The sequence below is a fragment of the Trichosurus vulpecula genome, chromosome 4, assembly GCF_011100635.1.
Source record: "Trichosurus vulpecula isolate mTriVul1 chromosome 4, mTriVul1.pri, whole genome shotgun sequence".
NCBI classification, from domain to species: domain Eukaryota; kingdom Metazoa; phylum Chordata; class Mammalia; order Diprotodontia; family Phalangeridae; genus Trichosurus; species Trichosurus vulpecula.
Genome location: NC_050576.1, coordinates 140764642 through 140784556, shown reverse-complemented (window position 1 = coordinate 140784556; position 19915 = coordinate 140764642). Strand labels below are relative to the sequence as shown.

At 37.8% G+C, this 19915-nt stretch overlaps 1 protein-coding gene across 1 annotated transcript in view; it reads left to right on the top strand.

Moving 5' to 3' along the window:
• The window catches only part of FMN2 (formin 2), a 478670-nt gene that overhangs the window by 433574 nt on the left and 25181 nt on the right, over positions 1-19915 (top strand). Inside the window, exon 17 of the mRNA XM_036757134.1 lies at positions 3318-3467. Coding sequence (XP_036613029.1) covers positions 3318-3467 — 150 coding nt within the window. The remainder of the gene's footprint in view (positions 1-3317; positions 3468-19915) is intronic.

The following is a 19915-nucleotide window of genomic DNA, read 5'->3' as shown; positions in this document are numbered from 1 at the left end:
TTCTCTTTTGTTTAGTTGTGTCCAACTCAATGTCTATTTGTAATGTCTGTCCAATAATATCTGTATGTCACCTATCTCTATGTGTGTATATATTCAAAGAAAGGAAGGGTGAAAGAGAGAGACAGAGAGAGATAGAGAGACAGAGAGAGACAGAAGAGGAGAGGAGAGGAGAGAGACAGGGAGAGAGGAATAAACTCTAGGTTTTCCATTTGTTGGTATGTCAGGATGCTCAATATGTCAAATTCATGACAAGTCAAAAAGGTATTCTTTATCTATTTGGGGCTTTTTGTGACTATGGAACTCTTCCAGGAGGTTCTGGAATATTCCAATGCTTGAATAAATCAACGCAATATCATTATCAAATAGAAGCATCTGGATGACTTGCTTTTTTAGGGAATGTCTCCTTGACTTAAACTCCACACTGGATATACTTTTTGAAGTGGTAATTATCTGATCTTATGACATTTTCAATATAAGCATTTCCTCTATAAGCATATTTGGGATACACATGTTCTTAATGTTGAAAAGAGTTTATTATAAAAGCCATTGTAGATCTTTTCTATCTTCTGTATTTTTATTGTCTTCCAGTTTTATCTTTAAATACCTTCAAAATGATTTTTCTTAGTTTGATCTCTTGTAAGACTTCTATAGAATAGGTTTTGCCTCTAGTACTGCTTACTGGGCAGCGAGGTGGTATGGTAGATAGAGTACCAGGCTTGGAGTCAGAAAGATTTATCTCCCTAAGTTCAAATCTGGTCTCAGACACTTACTACCTGGGTGACCCTGGGCAAGTCACTTAACCCTATTTGCCTCAATTTCCTTATCTGTAAAATGAACTGGAAAAGGAATGGCAAGCCACTCCAGCATCTTTGCAGAGAAAACCCCAAATTAGATCATGAAGAGTCAGATACAATTGAAACAACTAAACAACTGCTTTCTATTTTAACTGCTAAATAACTTTCCGCCATCTTCCATAAGATCTTACAAATAAGCTTATTTACTAAATTGGTGTCATCCTTGGCTGCCACATCTCTCTACTTTTCAAGTAAATTAAGTGTTTGATGACTAAAGAATTCCTATTTATGGATGATACATCTGCCACTAGAATTAAGGTAGCATAATAGTCCTATCTCATCGGATGTGAATAATATCCATATGTAAATATAGGTTATATTAAGAAGAAAGGTGAATGAGGTTAAAGCTAAAGCCATCATAGAATAAATTCCATCACTACCCAGTGACTAGAATGAGAATTTGACCCTGTTCCCTGTTTTTAATCATTCTTTCTAAAGTGAGTTCAAATATAGAGATCTCATAAAACTGGAGAGGTTGTGTTATGGTATAAAATCTAGGCTTAACCTCATGAATATTTGTTTTTCAAACCAATTCAACAAAAAGCTAGTAGAATAATCTCAGAATATAAATTGTCAGTTACTCTTGAGATCTATGTTGTTGTTCAGTCATTTAAGTCATGTCCAACTCTCTATGACCCTATTTTGGGGTTTTCCTGGCAAAGACACTGTATTAGTTTGCCATTTCCCTCTCTAGCTCATTTTACAGATTATGAACTGAGGCAGAGTTAAGTGACCTGCCTAGGGTCACACAACTAGTAAGTGTTGGAGGCCAGATTTGAAATCAAGAAAATGAGTCTTCATAATTCCAAGTCCATTACTCTATCTACTGTACCACCCAGCTGCCCCCTTGAGATCCATAGAAGATATTTAATGTACCATTGTGTTTATTCATAGACATTTCTTTTGTAAGTATGGTTGTGTGTATGCATACATATCTGTATATACAAACATGTGTCTTAAATACGAATAATCATTCAATTCTTTCTCAGTTGGATCTTATCCCCTAATTAATTTACATACATATGATACTTGCTATAAAACTAAGTAGTAAGACAAGAATCGAGGTAACAATGATCAAGTGTGAAAGACAAGAACAGGATGCTATACAGGCCTAGGAATTTGAAATAGCCAGTGCAAAGTCAAAAAGATGTCACTGAAGCAGATCACATTTAAATATCTGGCCTCCTTTTTACATAGACAACATTAGAAGATCCCAGCTTTTCTAAATATATAATTTTAATGACCCTACTTTCAGTTGGAACCCCACAAAATGCCTTTACTATTTATTCTTCTAAGTATTTTATTTATTCAATAGTGTCCTTTTTTGATAAGATAACAGTGGATCCTTTGTGTCTGTCCTAGATGGTAAGCTCATAAAGGGCAGGACCAATTTCTACTTAGATTGAATAGAAGGGTACAGCATCAAATATAGTTAAGATTTTGAAATATTTTGTTCATGGCAAATGTTCTGTTTTTTAATTAATATATTTGTCAATACTTTACATAGAAATATGTTAGTAGGCAATATAAATTAATACTTATCATGCCAGGATTATGTTAAATATATAAGAAGTGACACTTTGTCATGAAAGCTGTGGTTACAGTCTCACTATATTTGTGGTAATATGATAGGTCTATTATGACTCATGTGAGAAATTGTGTATACATTGCCTATGATGTCTGGTTTTGTTTCTTATCTATAGACTGGTAAACCTAATACTTTATATTGATATAAACATGTAAATATAGTATGAATGAAAAAGCATTTAGTAACATTATTGCTACTTGTGGTAAACATTGTGCTAAGTCCTAGGGATACAACACAAGGGGAGACAGTTTCCATCCTCCAGAAGTTCCTACTGGTGGCCAAGGAAGGATATTTTGGTTAGAAAAATTAGAAGGAATAATGAGTAGAGCCATAGGACAGGAGACTGATGTACCTTTTCCAAAAGAAATGGTAGTATTTATTTGATTTTACTTCTAGAATTGGGAAGGGGATAGACAGGTGGAGGGTTGACTAACCACTGCATATTGCCTGATGAAATGTTGGCTGGGGTTTAAGTACTAGGTTTAGGGTAAATTGCCAAAATTATATTGGTTTGAGGAATTGTATGGAGGGAACATTTTTTTCTATTTTTCTCAAGTTGACTTCAGATCTTAATACTGGAATAGTTTTGTAAGTTTCACATGAACATTTATTTTGAAAATTCCATATAACTAGGGATAGTCATCTGGAGATGGGAGATACTTTGCAGCTGTCACCTATCGCCTCTATACAAGTTTCTGACATCAGAATGTAGCAGAACTAGTGTTGGTGTTTGAAGTGTTTTAGTTTTCTTGGTGGTAAAAACTATGCGTGAATGAAATCAGGGCTTGGATAAAGAAAGAATACCTCATATTGAAAAGTAATAGAAATGTTGCTACTTTTGTGTGTGTAAAATGTGTCTATGTGTTTTTTGACAGCTTTTTGGAAACTACAGCCTATTTCTTCATGAAACCAAAAATGGGAGAGAAGGAAGTGTCCCCAAATGTTTTCTTCAGCCTCTGGCATGAATTCAGTTCTGACTTTAAAGATTTCTGGAAAAAAGAGAACAAACTTATTCTCCAAGAAAGGTAGGTTGTTTTCATTCGAACAAAGAGTCATAAAACTGTTGTTTTATTAGGTGTGACATCACTAAGTTTGCCAGCTTGAAAAATGAATTATTCTTTACAAGGGGTAGCCTAAGAGGGCTGTTGAGAGTAGCCAAAAGGTAGAACTCAGGAAGTCAGGAGATAGAAAAAGTTAGGATGCTCTTGTAGAGTAGCTGAAATGAAGACTGGCCTGGACAATAGTCTGGAAAACAATGTCTCTACAATGAGTTAGTTGTAAGAAGAAATCAAATTTAGATGAAAAACACTGATGGAATTTGATAGTGGGAGATGATCTCAGTTTGCCATAAAGCAATGCAGAAAGACTTTAGGGACATTATCTGCCATTTTTGGCTTTAACAGTACCACCATAGAGGTTTACATCTCAGAATTAGTCTGAGTATCTTGAAAAGCATCATTGATCAATCATCTTATAATTTTGAGACCCTTTCATCCTATACAGTATTTCCTAGACTAATTCTTTGGGGGGCAGGGAGGAGGAAAAGGGGTTCTGTGTGAATATATGAAATAAATACCAGTCAATGAGTTTATGAAATCACTGAGGAGCCTTCTGTTCACATGCAGCCTTATTCAACATTGAGTCATGAAGAGAAACGTAGACCTCCCAGTGTTATATCCAGAAATAACTTTGTCTTGTGGGAAGGAGCAAGGGAAACCCAATATGCCCTATACAACCAAACCAAAATACCAAACCACTTAGTGTGCTTTCTAACAACTCTCTACCAACAGTGGCTTTGCCTGAGATCTCTAGAAAACTGCAGCATCCCAATGGACCTTGTTCATCAGTAGTACAAAATTTCCCAATGCTTTGCTTGCTTGAAACAACAATCATCCACTTAGTTTTCATTTGTAAGGAGACTCTAAGACATCAGTTTACATCAGTGGGAACAAGCAATGGATATGTTGTGTGTTTCTTTCACAGAATCTCTTGCACTTTGATGTGTGATAATACATTACTTTGGAGCAAAGGGAAATGTGAAAAATAATTGGGATGGGTTGCAGAAGGCATAAAAAAGAAAGAAAAAAATAAGTGATAACTTTAAAAAATTAAGCTCAACCAATGCATACAGACTAATACATGATAGAGTTTTAATCACTAGGTTATATAGATGAGCTAGAAAAGGGCAGTTAGGAGTACTAATCGTCATCATAATAATTATTCCACATTTCCTAGCAGGGTTAGGAGTCATAAAGCATAGAGGGAGATAGATTCGTGAAAAGTTATGGTCAGATAAAAGAATTTCAGAGTTTGTGAAAGTGGAACTGGTGCCCTTGTGAATAATGACAAGATCCACAGTATGGCCATCTTTGTGTATAGCCGAGGTGCATTAAAGTTGGTTTGGGGAACTGATTAAATTGAGGAATTGGGAAGTTAGGTTATTGGAGAGAGTATCTTTACATCTATACACTTCTATCTGTCGATAAATAGATATGGATACGTGTGTGTGTGTGTGTGTGTGTGTGTGTGTGTGTGTGTAGACATAGATATGGAAGTCCCTTATTATGAGTGCAGGAGATGGGGAGGTAAGAAAGACTATAAACATTGAACTCATTGAGGAAGAAAAGAGAATGTCCTTCAGGTAGGTAAGCAATCACCACAAGAGTCTGAATTGTATAATAAATTTGAATAGCAAACTTCAAAGAAGGAGGGTTTTCTGAACAGTGGTAGTATAGGAAGATTCTGGAAGTGCCAATGGGGAGCAAGTAGTGTACTCCCACTGAGACGAGTGAGTTGGGGGTATGAAAGCAAACTCAGCCAGTAGCAGAATAGGTAGCAATGGAAGCAGTGTCTTCAGGAGGGATCCAGATCTCAGTGAATGCCAGATCATGGAAAGAACAAGATGAGGATTAAAATTAAAGTAAGTTAGTTAATTATGGGTCAGGCGGAAGGTGCTGAAACATCTGGAGTCAGACATTAGAGCAGTAGGGTTGAAGTGGTTGGGGAAAGGGAAGTGGACAGTTTGGCATGGAGAGTGGGCTTTACACATCTGGGATGGGATGTGTAAAATATAATGGAGTGTGAGTATGTTAGCCATTGAGGAGTGAGTACTGACAGAGTATTAGTTGCTAGAGAAAGGTCTGTAAATGGAATCATGTGATTAAATCATTCCAGTGTTTTCCCAGAAGTCTAACCTTCTAGCAGGTGGATGTTTTATTTTTTGAGGCCTTAAGATGACTGTCTCACAACAGGCAGGAACAGAAGAAAGTATAGGACCCTAGTTTTATCTTGCTTTCCATAGAACCATGTCTGGGAAGAGGGACAGAGCTAGAATGGGTATTGTCCCGGGTCTAATCTGGACTGGAAAAGGCCTAGGAGGCCTCCAAAGCACATCAGTGGGTGACAGTGACAAAGAAAGTCAGAAGGCAGGTGGCCCTGGCCTTGTTCTACAGTGGACCTGTGAGAGGGCCTTAAAGGAGGTTGAGAAGTTGGGGGTCTCAAATTATGGGGAAATTAAATCATGGCTTTGTTAGGTGACTCTCCCCAAATAGCACTTGTCATTGTCAAGATTACAAATAAGAAAAGTTTGTTTTTAGTGTTTCCAGGCTTCATATTCTTTATTTCTCATATGACCTCTATCCCACAATAACCATTCCCTGACCTTCTCCTAAATGTAATACCCTCATGACTTCTAGAGATCCATATCAAAACATGGTATCAGGAAAGGGTCTGAAAATCATTATGTCTAAAGTGAATGAAATTGAAGAAAAAGAGCCTGAAATGCTTCTGATCCTGTTGAATAGCTAGTGCCTACAACATGCATGGCACCAGGAATGCAAAGGCAAAAATCAAAAGCATTTCTGCCCTAAAGGAGTTTTCATTTTTCTAAGGGGAAAAATATGTAATAGATAAGACAAGATCATTTGAAAAGGGAAAGAGCACTAGCAGGTGGTAGAATCTGTAAAATCTTCATTAGAAGAGGACACGTTAGCTTTGCTTTGAAGGAAGCTAGGGATCCTAAGGGGTAGAGGTGAAGAAGGAATGCATTCCAAGCTTGAGGGACAGCCTGGGAACAGTTGGGAAGTTAATTGGGCTATACTCTAGAGGCCAAACAGGAACATTTTCGTTTTAAGAAGGATCAAAGTCTGAAGCTAAAGGAATTAGGTTTTCATGGTAGAATTTCAGATATTAACTAGACGATGGAAGTATGTTTTTTGTTACTGTTCTTGTTTGGCATTTCTGAAATCTTTGAAATTACCCCGTTGAAATAGTCATTATGCTTTCTCTATGACATTTATGTCTTCTTAGTACCCATTTCTGAGGAAAGACTGAGAATTCTAAATGTCCTGGGCAAAGCTCCTTAGTACTAGCTATAACTCATGCATAGCATGTGCTTCATTAGAAAGAACTCCAAACAGGATATTATCCATCAATAATAGTTCAATATTTTATGAAATCTTAGGATATTGATATGCCAAGAGCCAGCTTTTCTCACATTGCAGAATTACTCTTTCTCTTTAAGTGGCAGTCTTGGATGCTTCCGTCTAGGTTTGACATGCTGACAAACTTGCCACAAGCTTTTAAGTTCCCATTTTTCAAGTACCTGAATTGCAGATTTCCTGGAAGCTTTTCCTAATAACATTAGTTTGAGCCAGGCTGGAGAAAGTTGGGGGAGCATGACTCTGCTGGTTGACTTTTGACCTTAGATATTTACTAGCCATGCAACCCTGGGCAAGTCACTTAACTTTTGTCTGCCTCCATTTCCTCTGCTATAAAATCAGGATAATAATAGTAATAATAATAATAATAATTAATAATACCTTCCAGGGCTGTTGTGAGGATCAAATGAGATAATAATTGTAAAGCACATGGCACACTGCCTGGCACATGCTTAATAAATGCTTGTTCCCTTCTGCCCACAATATACCCCTTGTAATATATTGCTAATTTTGGCTCCATCATTAACCAGCTGCTGTGAGAAAGAAAACCATATGACTGAAGTCACACTTTTTCAAAACTTTTCCCTTTTTGTAAGCTCCACAAGTATTTCCTGTACTTGGCAATGAGAAGGACATTTCTGTAAAGCTCTTAATACCCTGGACCTTTTTGATGGCATTGTCAAGCCCCTATCAATGTGCATAGAAATGTACAATGACTAACAGGGAAAATGATATTCTGTTCTACAGCATGATCTTCCTTTTCTATTTATTTAGTTCATTTTGCAAATCACCAGGGACTACTTTGTGACATTTTTTCCACTTTTATTTTTTTTAGTTGTTTAACTTATCTCTCCACTTTCCTTTCAACTAAATTATAAGATCCTTAGGGTCAGAGACCATGTCTAAAACTTCTTCATATACTTTGGCATACCTAGTACAGTCCTTTGTCCATGGTAAATACTGACTACATGTTTATTCATTTAATAAAGTCACAAGGCAATTTTGTACTTTGCACATCCCTTTCAAGCAAGTTGTAAGTGTGGTGCAACTATTATTATACCCAGTTTAGGCTGTACATGATCACACTGTGGTGGTGGTGGTGGTAGCTCTTCATAGTCTAAGAGGATCAATGACATTATGATGTTGGGGCCAAGGTGTAGTGGGTTTTATGGTGGGTGATCAGTCTAATACAAGCCTAGGACGCTTACCACAGGTGGAGCACAAATAGTGCATTTGAACATTTGGAAAGGAGATGTCTCTGAATTTGGGAATCTCATGTTTCCTTCATGCTACTGCAATTCTGCTTTGATCATAGAGCAGAGCACCTTCTTTGATGTGAGCATGCCATGGTGGGCAGTCCCATGCGAGCATCTCCAATGTCTTGCCATCAATACTGAAGTCACATAGTTTGTAGGTATATGAAGTGGGATTGGAAAGCACAAACAACTTGCAGAAGTTGTAGTTTACAATTATAGATTTTTCTGAAAGTATGGGCTTGTTCACAGAATGGAATAATTTACATTTTGTTGTTGTTCAGTCATGTCTGATTCTTCTTCACCTTTTTCAGGTTTTCTTGGCAAAGATATTGGAATATTTTGCCATTTCCTTCTCCAGCTCATTTTACAGATAAGGAAACTGAGGCAAGCAAGGTTAAGTGACATGCCCAGGGTCACATAGATAGTGTGTGAAGCCAGATTTCAACATCAGGCAATCGCAACTTCACAAAACCTATGTGAAAACTAGGTTTATTACAAGAGAAATGAACATGCATGTGGAGCCAAAGGAGTTTACAATCCATGCAGAGCTGGGTCTTCCTGACTCCAGGCCTAGCACTTTCTCCACTATGCCACCTATTTTCAAGTTAATGCTGGCATTTATATGTAGGTTTTGCATGAATTGCTGGGTGGGATTGATGACAATATCTGTGATTTCATGTTCTAAGAAACTTTCTTAAGGCAAATGTACATCTTTGCCTTCTTTGCACCTTATCAACTTACAGACTTGCCTGGGACACTCAGAATTTGTCAGTCAGTGAATGGTTATTAATCACACAGACAATGTGCCAACTTCTGTGCTAAGTGCTAGGGATACAAAGAAAGGCAAAAATAGTCTGTCCTTAAGGAGTTCACATTCTTATGGGGAAGACAACATGTAAATAACCAGGTACCTACAGAGTAGATGGGAGAGAACCTTAGAGGAGAAGGTACTAGAAGGTAAGGGGACCAGCAATGGCCCTTTATAAAAAGTATGATTTGAAGTGAGCCTTGAAGGAACCCATAAAAACTAAGAGGTAGAAAGTTGGAGGGAGACCGTTACATTCCAAGCGTGGTAGAGAGCCAGCGCCAAGGTCTGGAGACAGCAGATTGAGTGTTATATAGGCAGAACAGCAGGTAGCCCAGTATGGCATCTTGGAGGAAATGTAAGAAGACTAGAAAGGTAGGAAGGAAGAAGTCATGCTATGAAAAACCAAACAAAAGGCTTAATATCTGATCCTGGAAGTAACTGAGAACAGGCCCAATGCTTTAGGAAAATCACTTTGGCAGCTGAGTAAGGGATGTATTAGAGTATGAAAAATCAAGATCAATTGATTCAAGGTGATGAAGGTGTGAACTAGAGTGCTCACTATGTGAGTGGAGAGGAGGGAACCTATACAATAAATGTTGTGGGAAAAACAAGCAACAATACATGGTGACAGATTGGATACATGGGTGAGTGAAGGGTAGAGAGACGTGGCTGTAGTTCTAAGCCTGGGAGGCTAGAAGGATGGTGAGATCATCAACACTAACGGGGAAATTGTGAAGAAGAAAGGGGTTTGGGAAAAGCTGATGAATTCTGTCTTGGACATGCTAAGTTCACATATAAGATATCTAGTTTAAAATAACCAAAAGTCAAGTGATGTCGGACTAGAACTCAGGAGAGAGATTAGGGCTGGTTGTATCACCTGGAAATTATCTACGCAGAGATGATAACCGAACCCCAGGGAGCTAAGATCACCAAATGAGATATCAGAGGAAAAGGAAGAACGATCAACAGAGGGCTTTGAGGGATATCCACAATGTGTATGACCTGGCTGAAGATCGAGCAAAGGAGATTGACACGTTCAGACCGGTAGGAGGAGAAAACAAGGCAAAAGCAGTGCCATGAAAAACTAGAAAAAAAGGAAGGTATCCAGGAAATGATATTTAAGTGTCAGATGTTTAAAGGTTGAGAAAAGGCCATTAGATGGGCAGCTAGGTGGTGCAGTGAGTAAAGCACCAGCCCTGGAGTCAGGAGGACCCAAGTTTGAATCCAGCCTCAGACACTTGAGACACAGACACTTGAGAAACTTGCTAGCTGTGTGACCTTGGGCAAGTCACTTAACCCGATTGCCCTGCCTTCCTCCCTCAAAACAAAACAAAACAAAATTCTGAAAGATATAATTCCTGAGTAATTTATTTATTTTATTAATAAGGTATATAATATTGAAAATTGTCTTTACATGTAACTTGAATAAATAAAATACTATTTACATTAAAAAAGAATAATATAAAATAAGTACCCTGAAAATTTAAAAAAAAAATAAAGGATCATGTTCGTAGCCAGAAGAGAAGGAGTCATTATGTAGAGAGAGACTAAAGGTTAGAGGGATACCATGCCTGGTAGAATGGCAATCTGCTAGAGAAGTGACTTACTTGCCAGTAGACTCAGACACTGTGTCAGAGGCAAGACTTAGACCCACAACTTCCTGAGTTTGGGGTCAATTGTCTGTCTCCTATGCAATGCTACCTTTCCTTTGCATATATTAGAGTATAATAATTAATTAATTTTATGGTCCTGGTGTTACTCTGCTTTAAGGCTGTTGGAAATAGGAGGGGAAAATTAATTCTACTTTTGTCATGGTTTAGGAGACAAGTCAGAGCTAACCATGGTAATTTGTATTTGGATTTTTTTTTCAGCCAGAACAATGAAAAAAATAATGAAGGACTTCTTAAAAATAAAACTTTTGAGGCTCAATGTTATTATAGTAATTGATGGGGTTTTTTACATCTATTATCAGCTCACTGGATTTTTTACTTGCCTTCCTAAAACTGTGGCAAAAGGGAAAATGATGATCCTGAGCAGGGAATTTTTTACCAGTCTCTATATAACTTTAAGACCATAGCTCCTTACTTCTTAAAATGTGGAAACAAAACAAAACAAACAAAAAACAACCCAACTGATGTTCCTCTTTCCTTCCCCTTCCTTCACATAACCTACTCCTTACCTTATGGCGTATATTCCCTCAAGTTCATAGAGGGAAAGTGTGCACAAGCTTAGAGAGCACATGTAGAAAGAGACAACTATTGTTGGTCCTCAGGATATTCCCCTTATGTACTGTGTAGACTTTCTGCTAGGCTCCTAAAGGAAGTGTTGAACCTACCTCTCCTCATTGCCTTCAGTTCATTCTCAGCTACCGATTACCACCTTTGCCAGCCACTGTTGTCCTAGCTATGTGTCAAGTGTCAAGGTACACTGATGAAAAAACAGTTCAAGCTCTGCAGTTTTCTGAAGGTCATGAGCTCCTTCTCTAGGTGAAGAGTGGGATGAGTTGAGGAAGGAGACTGAAGTTAATGTGCTCTCCTCACTCCCCCTACCCCAAGCAATAATACCTCTAGAGAGCTTGGAAGCTCATAGAGGAAGCTCCTCTATGCCAGCAGATACTGGAACCCCTTAAATAGGATGAGATAATTAGCTAGGCTGACACCTCTCCCCTTACCTTTGTACTTTCTCTTATTTTTCCTAGGCCTGACCTTACCTCTGCTTAGTTTTGCTTTCATCTTCAGGTTTACCATCAATCCACAAAACTTTGATGACTTTGAAAAGTCACCAGCTTAATATTTAGGATAGGAACTGGCTCCATAGAGACAAGGAGGCAAATATAATAGAATGTTAAAATTAGTATGATGAACATCAGGTAGGTGATGTCTTCATTCAGTACAGTGTATTGGAGTCTTTTACAATATTAAAAGCCTAACACTGGAAGAATTGTTATTAAATCTGTTCACCTTTTCTGTTATCTTCATGATTTTATGATTATTAGGTGTTTTAAACTTTGCAAAGCATCTCCAGTAATGTTTTACTGAAATAAAAAATATTTTGGAAATAAATATGGAATGTGCAACAGTATCTCTTAGCTCTGTCTAGTCTGGTTAACATTCTACTTGCAAAAGATTTAGGAGCAATATGATAAAAAGTAATTTTTGGAAGTAGGAACTCGGGGGTACATATATGCATGCTTTTAAAGACAGTGAGAATAGGGTGGAGGATGTGGGTAAATAAGGAGGGGGGTGAGAATATAAATTCCTTTGCAGAATATAAAAAGAAAATGACATATGATTTATGTGCAGTGGAAAGAATCAGAGAGAATATTGGCTCAAGAAAGCAAGCAGAAGCCTCAGAATATACTTTTAGTCATAAGAATGGATCAAAGTCATAAAAAGTCAACTCTGAATGATCTCAGTGAAGATTATTCACGGATTTTTTTTTAGTCCTTGGCTAACCTCCTGCCCCACACCCAGTTCCCCTACACTCAGTATATTTCAGGATAGCCTATGCTTGAAAGAACATGAAATAATCTTAATATTAGGCAAAGAAAGCAATAACTGATATATGTACTGTCAAAGATATCACACTATTAATCTCAGATCTAGATGCTTTCATTTGTTAAATAATCAATACTTGACTCTAGTTTGAAAAGACTCCCCTATATAAGCTTATTCCTGAAGTTATTCGTTAAAAGAACACTTATTGAAATAATTACAGATGTGATATGGCTAATACATATATGTATGTTTGCATACATCATGTGTAAACATTATATTAGCTTGACATTTTTACATTTTGCCTTTCAATTCACCAAATACATCTTAAATTACATACTACATACAAACTAATATACTAGGCCTCAGATGAACATTTTTCAAAAGATACAAGTATCTCTGAAGGTTATTATAAGATTATAAGAGGGAGGGAGGGAGAGAAAGAAAGAGAGAGACAGAGACAGAGACACAGAGAGAGAGAGAGAGAAAGAGAGAGAGAGAGAAGGTAAGAAAGACAAACTTAAGCTATTATAATAATTCAGGAAAAAAGGGAAGATCTTGGGAGGTGACAATAGAGTGTAAAGAAAAGGATATATACTAGAGATATTTTGAATTTAGAATGAAGGTAATCTGGTAAATGCTATAATAAGGATGATGAACATAGCTTTTACAGTGGAGAGGAAGTGGGGGGGGAGGTGAGGAGGAGTGAGTGAACCTTACTCTCATCAGAATTGGCTCAAAGAGAGAATAACATACACATTCAATTGGGTATAGAAATCTATCTTGCTTACCCTACAAGAAAGTAGGAGAGGAAGGGGATAAGAGAAGAGGAGCGGTGATAGAAGGGAGGGCAGATTAGGAGAAGGGGTAGGTAGTCAGAAGTAAAACACTTTTGAGGAGGGCTAGGGTGAAAGGAGAGAGAGAGAATAGAATAAATGGGAGGGGGAACAGGATGAAGGGAAATACAGTTATCAATAGACACTGTGAAAAAAAAAATTTGAAGCAAGTTTCTCTCATAACGGCCTCATTTCTCAAATATATAGAGAACTGAGTCAAATTTATAAAAAGTAAGAGCCAGTCCTCAATTGATAAATGATCAAAAGACATCAGTTTTCAGATGAAGTAATCAAAGCTGCCTATAGCCATATGAAAAAATATTCTAAATCACTATTGATTGGAGAGATGCTAATTACAACAATTCTGAGGTACTAATGTAGGACAGAAAAGGTAAGTGACAAATATTGGAGAGGATGTGGGGAAAATGAGACATTAATGCACTATTGATGGAGTTGTGAACTGATTCAACCACTCTGTAGAGTTATTTAGAACTATGCTGAAGAGGCTATAAAGCCATACATACCCTTTGACCTAGCAATACCCCTACAAGGTAGCCCAAAAGAGATAAAAAACAAAAAGAAAAAAGACCTATACGTACAAAAATATTTATAGCAGCTCTTTTCTGGCAGTAGAGAATTAGAAGTTGAGGGGATGCCTATCATTGGGGAATGGCTGAACAAATTGTGGTAAGAGATTATGATGGATTACTATTGATGAGCAGGATGCTCTTAAGAAAACCTGGAAAGACTTGCATGGCTGATGCAAAGTGAAATGTACTGTGTACAAAGTAACAGCAACATTGTTAGATGATCAGCTGTGAATGACTTAGCTATTCTCAGCAATGCAATGATCCAAGACAACTCTGAAGGACTTGGGAAGAAAAATACTATCCATCCCCAGAAAAAGAACTGATGGCGTCTGAATACGGATTGAAGCATACTTTTTAAAATTTTCTTAATCTTGCTTGAGTTTTTTTTCTTGTCTTTTTTTCACAGTGTGACTATTATGAATATGTTTTGCATAACTACACATTTATAACCTGTATTGAATTGCTTGCCTTCTCAAGGGTGGAGGGGGGGAAGGAAGGGAGAGAATTTGTACCCCACAGTTTTAAACAGGAATGTTAAAAATTGTTTTTACATGGTACTGGGGAAAAAATAAAATACTAAAATTTTAGGATGGTGAGCAAAGGAAGGAAAGATTCAAAGGCAACTGACTTTGAGTATGGCTGATTGGAACAATGGTGATGCTATCAACAGCTGAACAAATTTAGAGGAAAGAGCATAGATGGGGAAGAAGACAAATTCAGTTATGGCTGTCTTTAACTTGAGTTGCCCACAAGAAACTCACACAGAAACATATAGTGAGCAGATGGATATTCAGGACTGGTGCTAAAGGATAGGTTGGGAAAGTACCATAAAGTACAATGGCATAAATTCACAGGAGACCCAGTCAGTGTATTTTCCTTAATTCCTTCATCAGGATGCTATTACTTGTATTCTGAATGGAAAAAGGTAGATGGTAGGAGTTATCCGGGGCTAGGGATAAGAAGAGAAGTAAAGCAAGAGGTCCAAAGGATGGTACATTTAGGCTAGAAGAAAATGTATTATTGAGATGATCAACACTAGGAATAGATGGAAATGAAGCTAGAAGAGAAAAGAGACTAAGGAGGGATAATGAAGATCCAGAATTCACCTCGAGGGCAAAGAGCAGGGTTGGAGATGTAAAATGGTGAAGACTGGACATTGTGGTCAAAGAGGAGAATTATTTCAAAGCTCAAGTTTGTAGAATCTTAAATAGAAAAAGATTATAGATTACAAGTACCTCCATTTTATGGTATTGTCCTTTAATCCTCTCGTTGAATCAAACATGATGAACTCAATGCCTTTGTAACACCTCTTGCTTGTGCCAACTTCTCTCCTCTTACACTGCCACAAATCTGGTGCAGACCTTCAATATCTCATGCCTGGACTACAGCAATAGCCAGCTGTTTGGGCTTCCTGTTTCAAGTCTCTCCCCACTCCAGTCCCTTTTCCATTCAGCTGTTAAATTTGTCTTCCTAAAGAACATGAGCATATGCCCTCCCTTCCCCCATCTCCAGCTGATAAACTATACATCCTCATAATCGAATATAAAATCTTCTGTTTGACCCTCAAAGCTATTCATAACCTGGACACCTCCTACCTTTCCAGCCTTCTTACACCTTCTTCCCCTCCCCCAACCTTCCATAATACTTTGCAATTCAGTGCCACTGGCTTCTTTATGTTCCTCACACAGAACATTCTATTTCCTCACTTCAAGCATATCCTCCTGGAAATGGCTGTCCTCCACTGACTGTCCTCCATCTCTGGAATCCTATTTCTCTTCATCTCTGCCTCATAGCTTCCTTCAAGTCCCAGCTAAAATCTCAGCCTCTTCAAGAAGCTTTTCCAGATCCTCTTTAATGCTAGTGCATTCCCCCTGTTAATTATCTCTAATTTATCATGTATAATACATATATATGCACATATAAAAACATGCATCTCTCAGATAGATAAATAGGTGGATGGATGGATGGATATGTAGGTATTTTTTTTGTTCAGTTGCTTAAGTTGTGTCTGACTTTTCATGACCTCATTGTGAGTTTTGTGTCAAGAATACCAAAGTAGTGTCCTTCTGCAGCCCATTTTACAGAATAAGAAACTGAGGCAAGCATGGTGAAGTCACTTGCCCATGGTAACACAGCTAGTAAGTGTCTGAGGCCAGATTTGAACTCAGGAAGAAGAGTCTTCCTGATTCCAAGCCCAGTGCTGTATCCATTAAACCATCTAGCTACTATACATACGTGATATGTGTGTTTATCATCAATATTGTACATAATTGTCTGCCTGTTGTCTCCCCAGTAGACTATGAGCTCCTTGAGATCAGGAACTGGCTTTTGCCTTTCTCTGTATCCCTAGCACTTAGTATAGTGCCTGACATGTACATAATAGACACTTAATAAATGCTTGTTGACTTAACTTGCCAGGCTCCTAGAAATTTTAGATCTAAGAGAGATAAGATTCATGGATAGCCAAAAATATGGTCAGATAACAATATTTTGAAGCGGAAAAGGGATAATATTTTCTGCCTTTGATTTAGGGCTATGCCATGTGCTTTTAATTAACTGTCATCTATTATTTCTTTATTTGTTAATAGTCCAGGTTTACAATTCACTGCTCAGAGCACTTTTTTCCTCAGTCCCTTTTGTCCTTTGGTTGCTGTTACAGGGCCTCATACTGTAGTATGAGATGTAGTCTCTTTGTCGAATCGTTATTCTGGCTTCATGCTTGTGCTCATCAGACTCTCTAATGCATGAAAGTTTAAACCATGGGCAGCTGCTGTGTCACGAGAAGAATTTTTAGCCATGGAAGAGGGAGATATTTGTCGTGTCAGTAACGGAGGTGCCAGCAATCCCAGGGCACTCAGTAAAGATTGGTGATGATGAAGACTTGTGGAGCTTGGTACAGAATGAAAATCTGGCCTTCTGAAATGAAATTGTTGAATTGCTTAGAATTTAAATATCCGACATTCTGGATGCTAACCAGAGTTGCAAAACAGGACGATATCATTGGGGATCTTCAGTTTGTTAGGAATGATTGTTTCATCTTGTTCCTCTCCAATCTTACTGATGTTTTAAATGTTCATATAATTCTTGTTACATTTTCATTTCAAATTCAGATGCTTCTGACATGTTGGGAGCTATGATTTTTGGAATTCAGAAAACTAAAGACTTTGTGGAACTTAAAAATGAAAAGAAAAGAATGTTCCACTCAATATAAATCCCAAAATAATGCAGAACATTGGTATTTGCCATATAAAAACCCTGTTAGACTTTCTGACTATTAATAATATACATATGTATGCTGCAAAGCTTTCTCTTTTATACCTTTTGACTGCTGTCTTAAATAAATCCTATGAGAGTTTTTTTTTCTTTTTCTTCCTGAGAAAGATCTATAGTCAAATGCTTAGGAACCTAGCTAACTTAAACATCACATTAAGTTTGAGAACTTCATTTAATCCACTCCTGCTGTCACTTTAACTACCAAGGTAATTCCTAACATCCTTTAAATAATCCATCAGCTTCTCCCTCCTCCAATTGATTATAAAAGTTGCCCCATTCCCCTAAGAATAGCAGCTAAGTTGGCACCTGATGTGTCACACTGTATATCTAGATGAAAGAGGGGATTCCTGGCCAACATGTCTCCACAGCTCATTGATCTCTCTCTGGAGAAAGGCTGGTATGTCTCCCTACAGATTCCTTAGCTACATGATTTAAAACTTGCTGCTGAGTAATTTAAAGTCTGGCATTGGATAGCTGTGCCTTGAATAGTGAAAAACATACTGGGAGGCCACCACTATTGCACGCACAAAAGGAGCATTAAATCACTCCTAGAGGAAGCCACATCCTACTGCCACATTGTGAGGAATTTACTAATGGTTACAGCAGGTGAATTAAAGCATAATAGCCTTCAGTGATGATGAAGACTTGCAAAATCTTATAAGTACTCTACATTTAACAAAACAAGCATTTGTTAAGCAACTACTATGTTCTAAGCACTGGACATACAAAGGTAAAAACCAAAAGTTGCTGCCCTTTAGGAACTTACATTCTATCAAGGGAAACAAAATACATATGTAGATATATAAAGTATATACAGTGAAATTTCTGAAGGTGAGAAGTTGCCCTAGCCACCAAGTGAGAAAGAAATATCTTTAGAGGGGGGTGGCACTTCAATTAATGGGCATGCATTTATTAAGCACCTACTGTAATCTATACACTGGTCTGGGCACTGGGATACAAATATAAAAAAATCCCCTGCCCTCAAGAAGTATGCATTCTGCCAAGCTGAGATCTGAAGGAAGCAAAAGATTCTAAGAAACAGATGTGAGGAGGAAGTGCATTATAGGTACAGGGGATAGATAGCCTGTATAAAGGCGTAAAAATAGCAGACAGAAAATTGTAAGGAACAGCAAGTAGGCCAGTTTGGCTGAAATGTAACAGGATGAAGAGGAGTCTGAAGCCAGATGGGCTTAAAATAACAAACAGAGAAATTTGTATTTTATTCTAGAAGAAATGATCAAACTTATGCTGGGAATATTAGTTTTCATCTGTATAGAGGATGTATTGGTGGTCAGGGAATGAAAAGGAATCAGGGGAGCTTATTAAGCGGCTATTGTCTGGGAGAGCAGTGATGAAAGCTTGAGCTGTGGTGGTGTGTATGTGAATGGTTTAAAAAAACCTAGATGTGAGAGATGTTGTGAGGGTAGAAGAGATAAGACTTGGCACATGACTGGATATGAAGGAGTTGCAGGAGTGAGAAGATAATAGGATGGCTCCAAAGTTGCAAACCTGGGGGACTAGGTAGACTTTCAAAAGAAATAGAGAACTTTGGGGGAGAGGGGAGTTTGGGAAAAAAAATACTGAATGCTTTTTTGAACACATTGAATTTGAGATGATTATAGATATCTAGTTGAGAATGTCTAAAATTATGTGAGTAATACAGGACAAGAGCTCAGAAAAGAGTCACTAGTAGATGAATAGGTGGATGGATGGATAGATAGATAGATAGATAGGTAGATTAGATAGATGGGTAGATAGATTGATGATAGATAGATAGATAGACAGACAGACAAGCAGGCAGATAGATAGATCTGGGGGGCCTAGAGATAAAAACTGACCCATGAGGATGATGGTCGCCAAAAAAGAGATATAGCAGAGTAGAAGACCCAGGATAAGAGCCTGAAGTATATCCATAGTTAGAGGGATGAATTTGATGATTTTATGATGATGAGATTTTATGAGATTTCAGTATCCTTCAAAAAAGAGAATTGAAAATGTATAGCCAGAGAGGGTGGTAGAGAACCAGAGGTTAGCACTGTCATGATGATACAAAGAGGAGAGAATATCTAAGAAAAGCAGATGGTCAATAGTGTCAAATACTACAGAGAGATCAAGAAGAATGAGTACTGAAAAAAGGCCATAGCTTGTGGCAATGAAGAAATCATTGGTCACTTTTAAGAGTGGGCAGTTTCAGTTGAGCAATGAACTCTGAAACCACATTTAAAGGGACTGGGAAGTAAGAGGAGAAGAAAAAGGCAAGGAGTCTAGACAGCTTTTTAATTGGAGTTGGCTATAAAAGAGTTGAGAAATAAAGGATGGTATCTTTAGGGGATGATATGGCAAAATGAAGGATTTGTAAGTATTTGGGAGATGTAAGCATGTTTGTAGGCAGTTAATAGATAAGGAAACGTTGAAGATCTTTGAGATTGGAACAAGGGCAGAAGTAGAGATATTGCCCACGGTGAGAACAAACACCTCTTCATCAGACACTAAAATAAAGGATGAAAGTACACAGAATGATGTAAAGATGTTTTGAGATGTAGAGAAGAAGAGGGTGCTCGTTGTGAGTGTCCTCTATTTCTTAATCAAATATGTGGAGAGGTCCTCTACAGGGGGATTCAAAGGAATGTGGCATGGGAAGCTTGAGGAAAGAAGAGATTTGAAATGGATAATGTAGGAAATATAAGAGAAATCTAATTAAGGAAAAATTAAAGAATCACCATGCTACACTGAGGCTTAGGTCCTGGAGGTGAGATGCAAAGTAAATGTGACTTTGG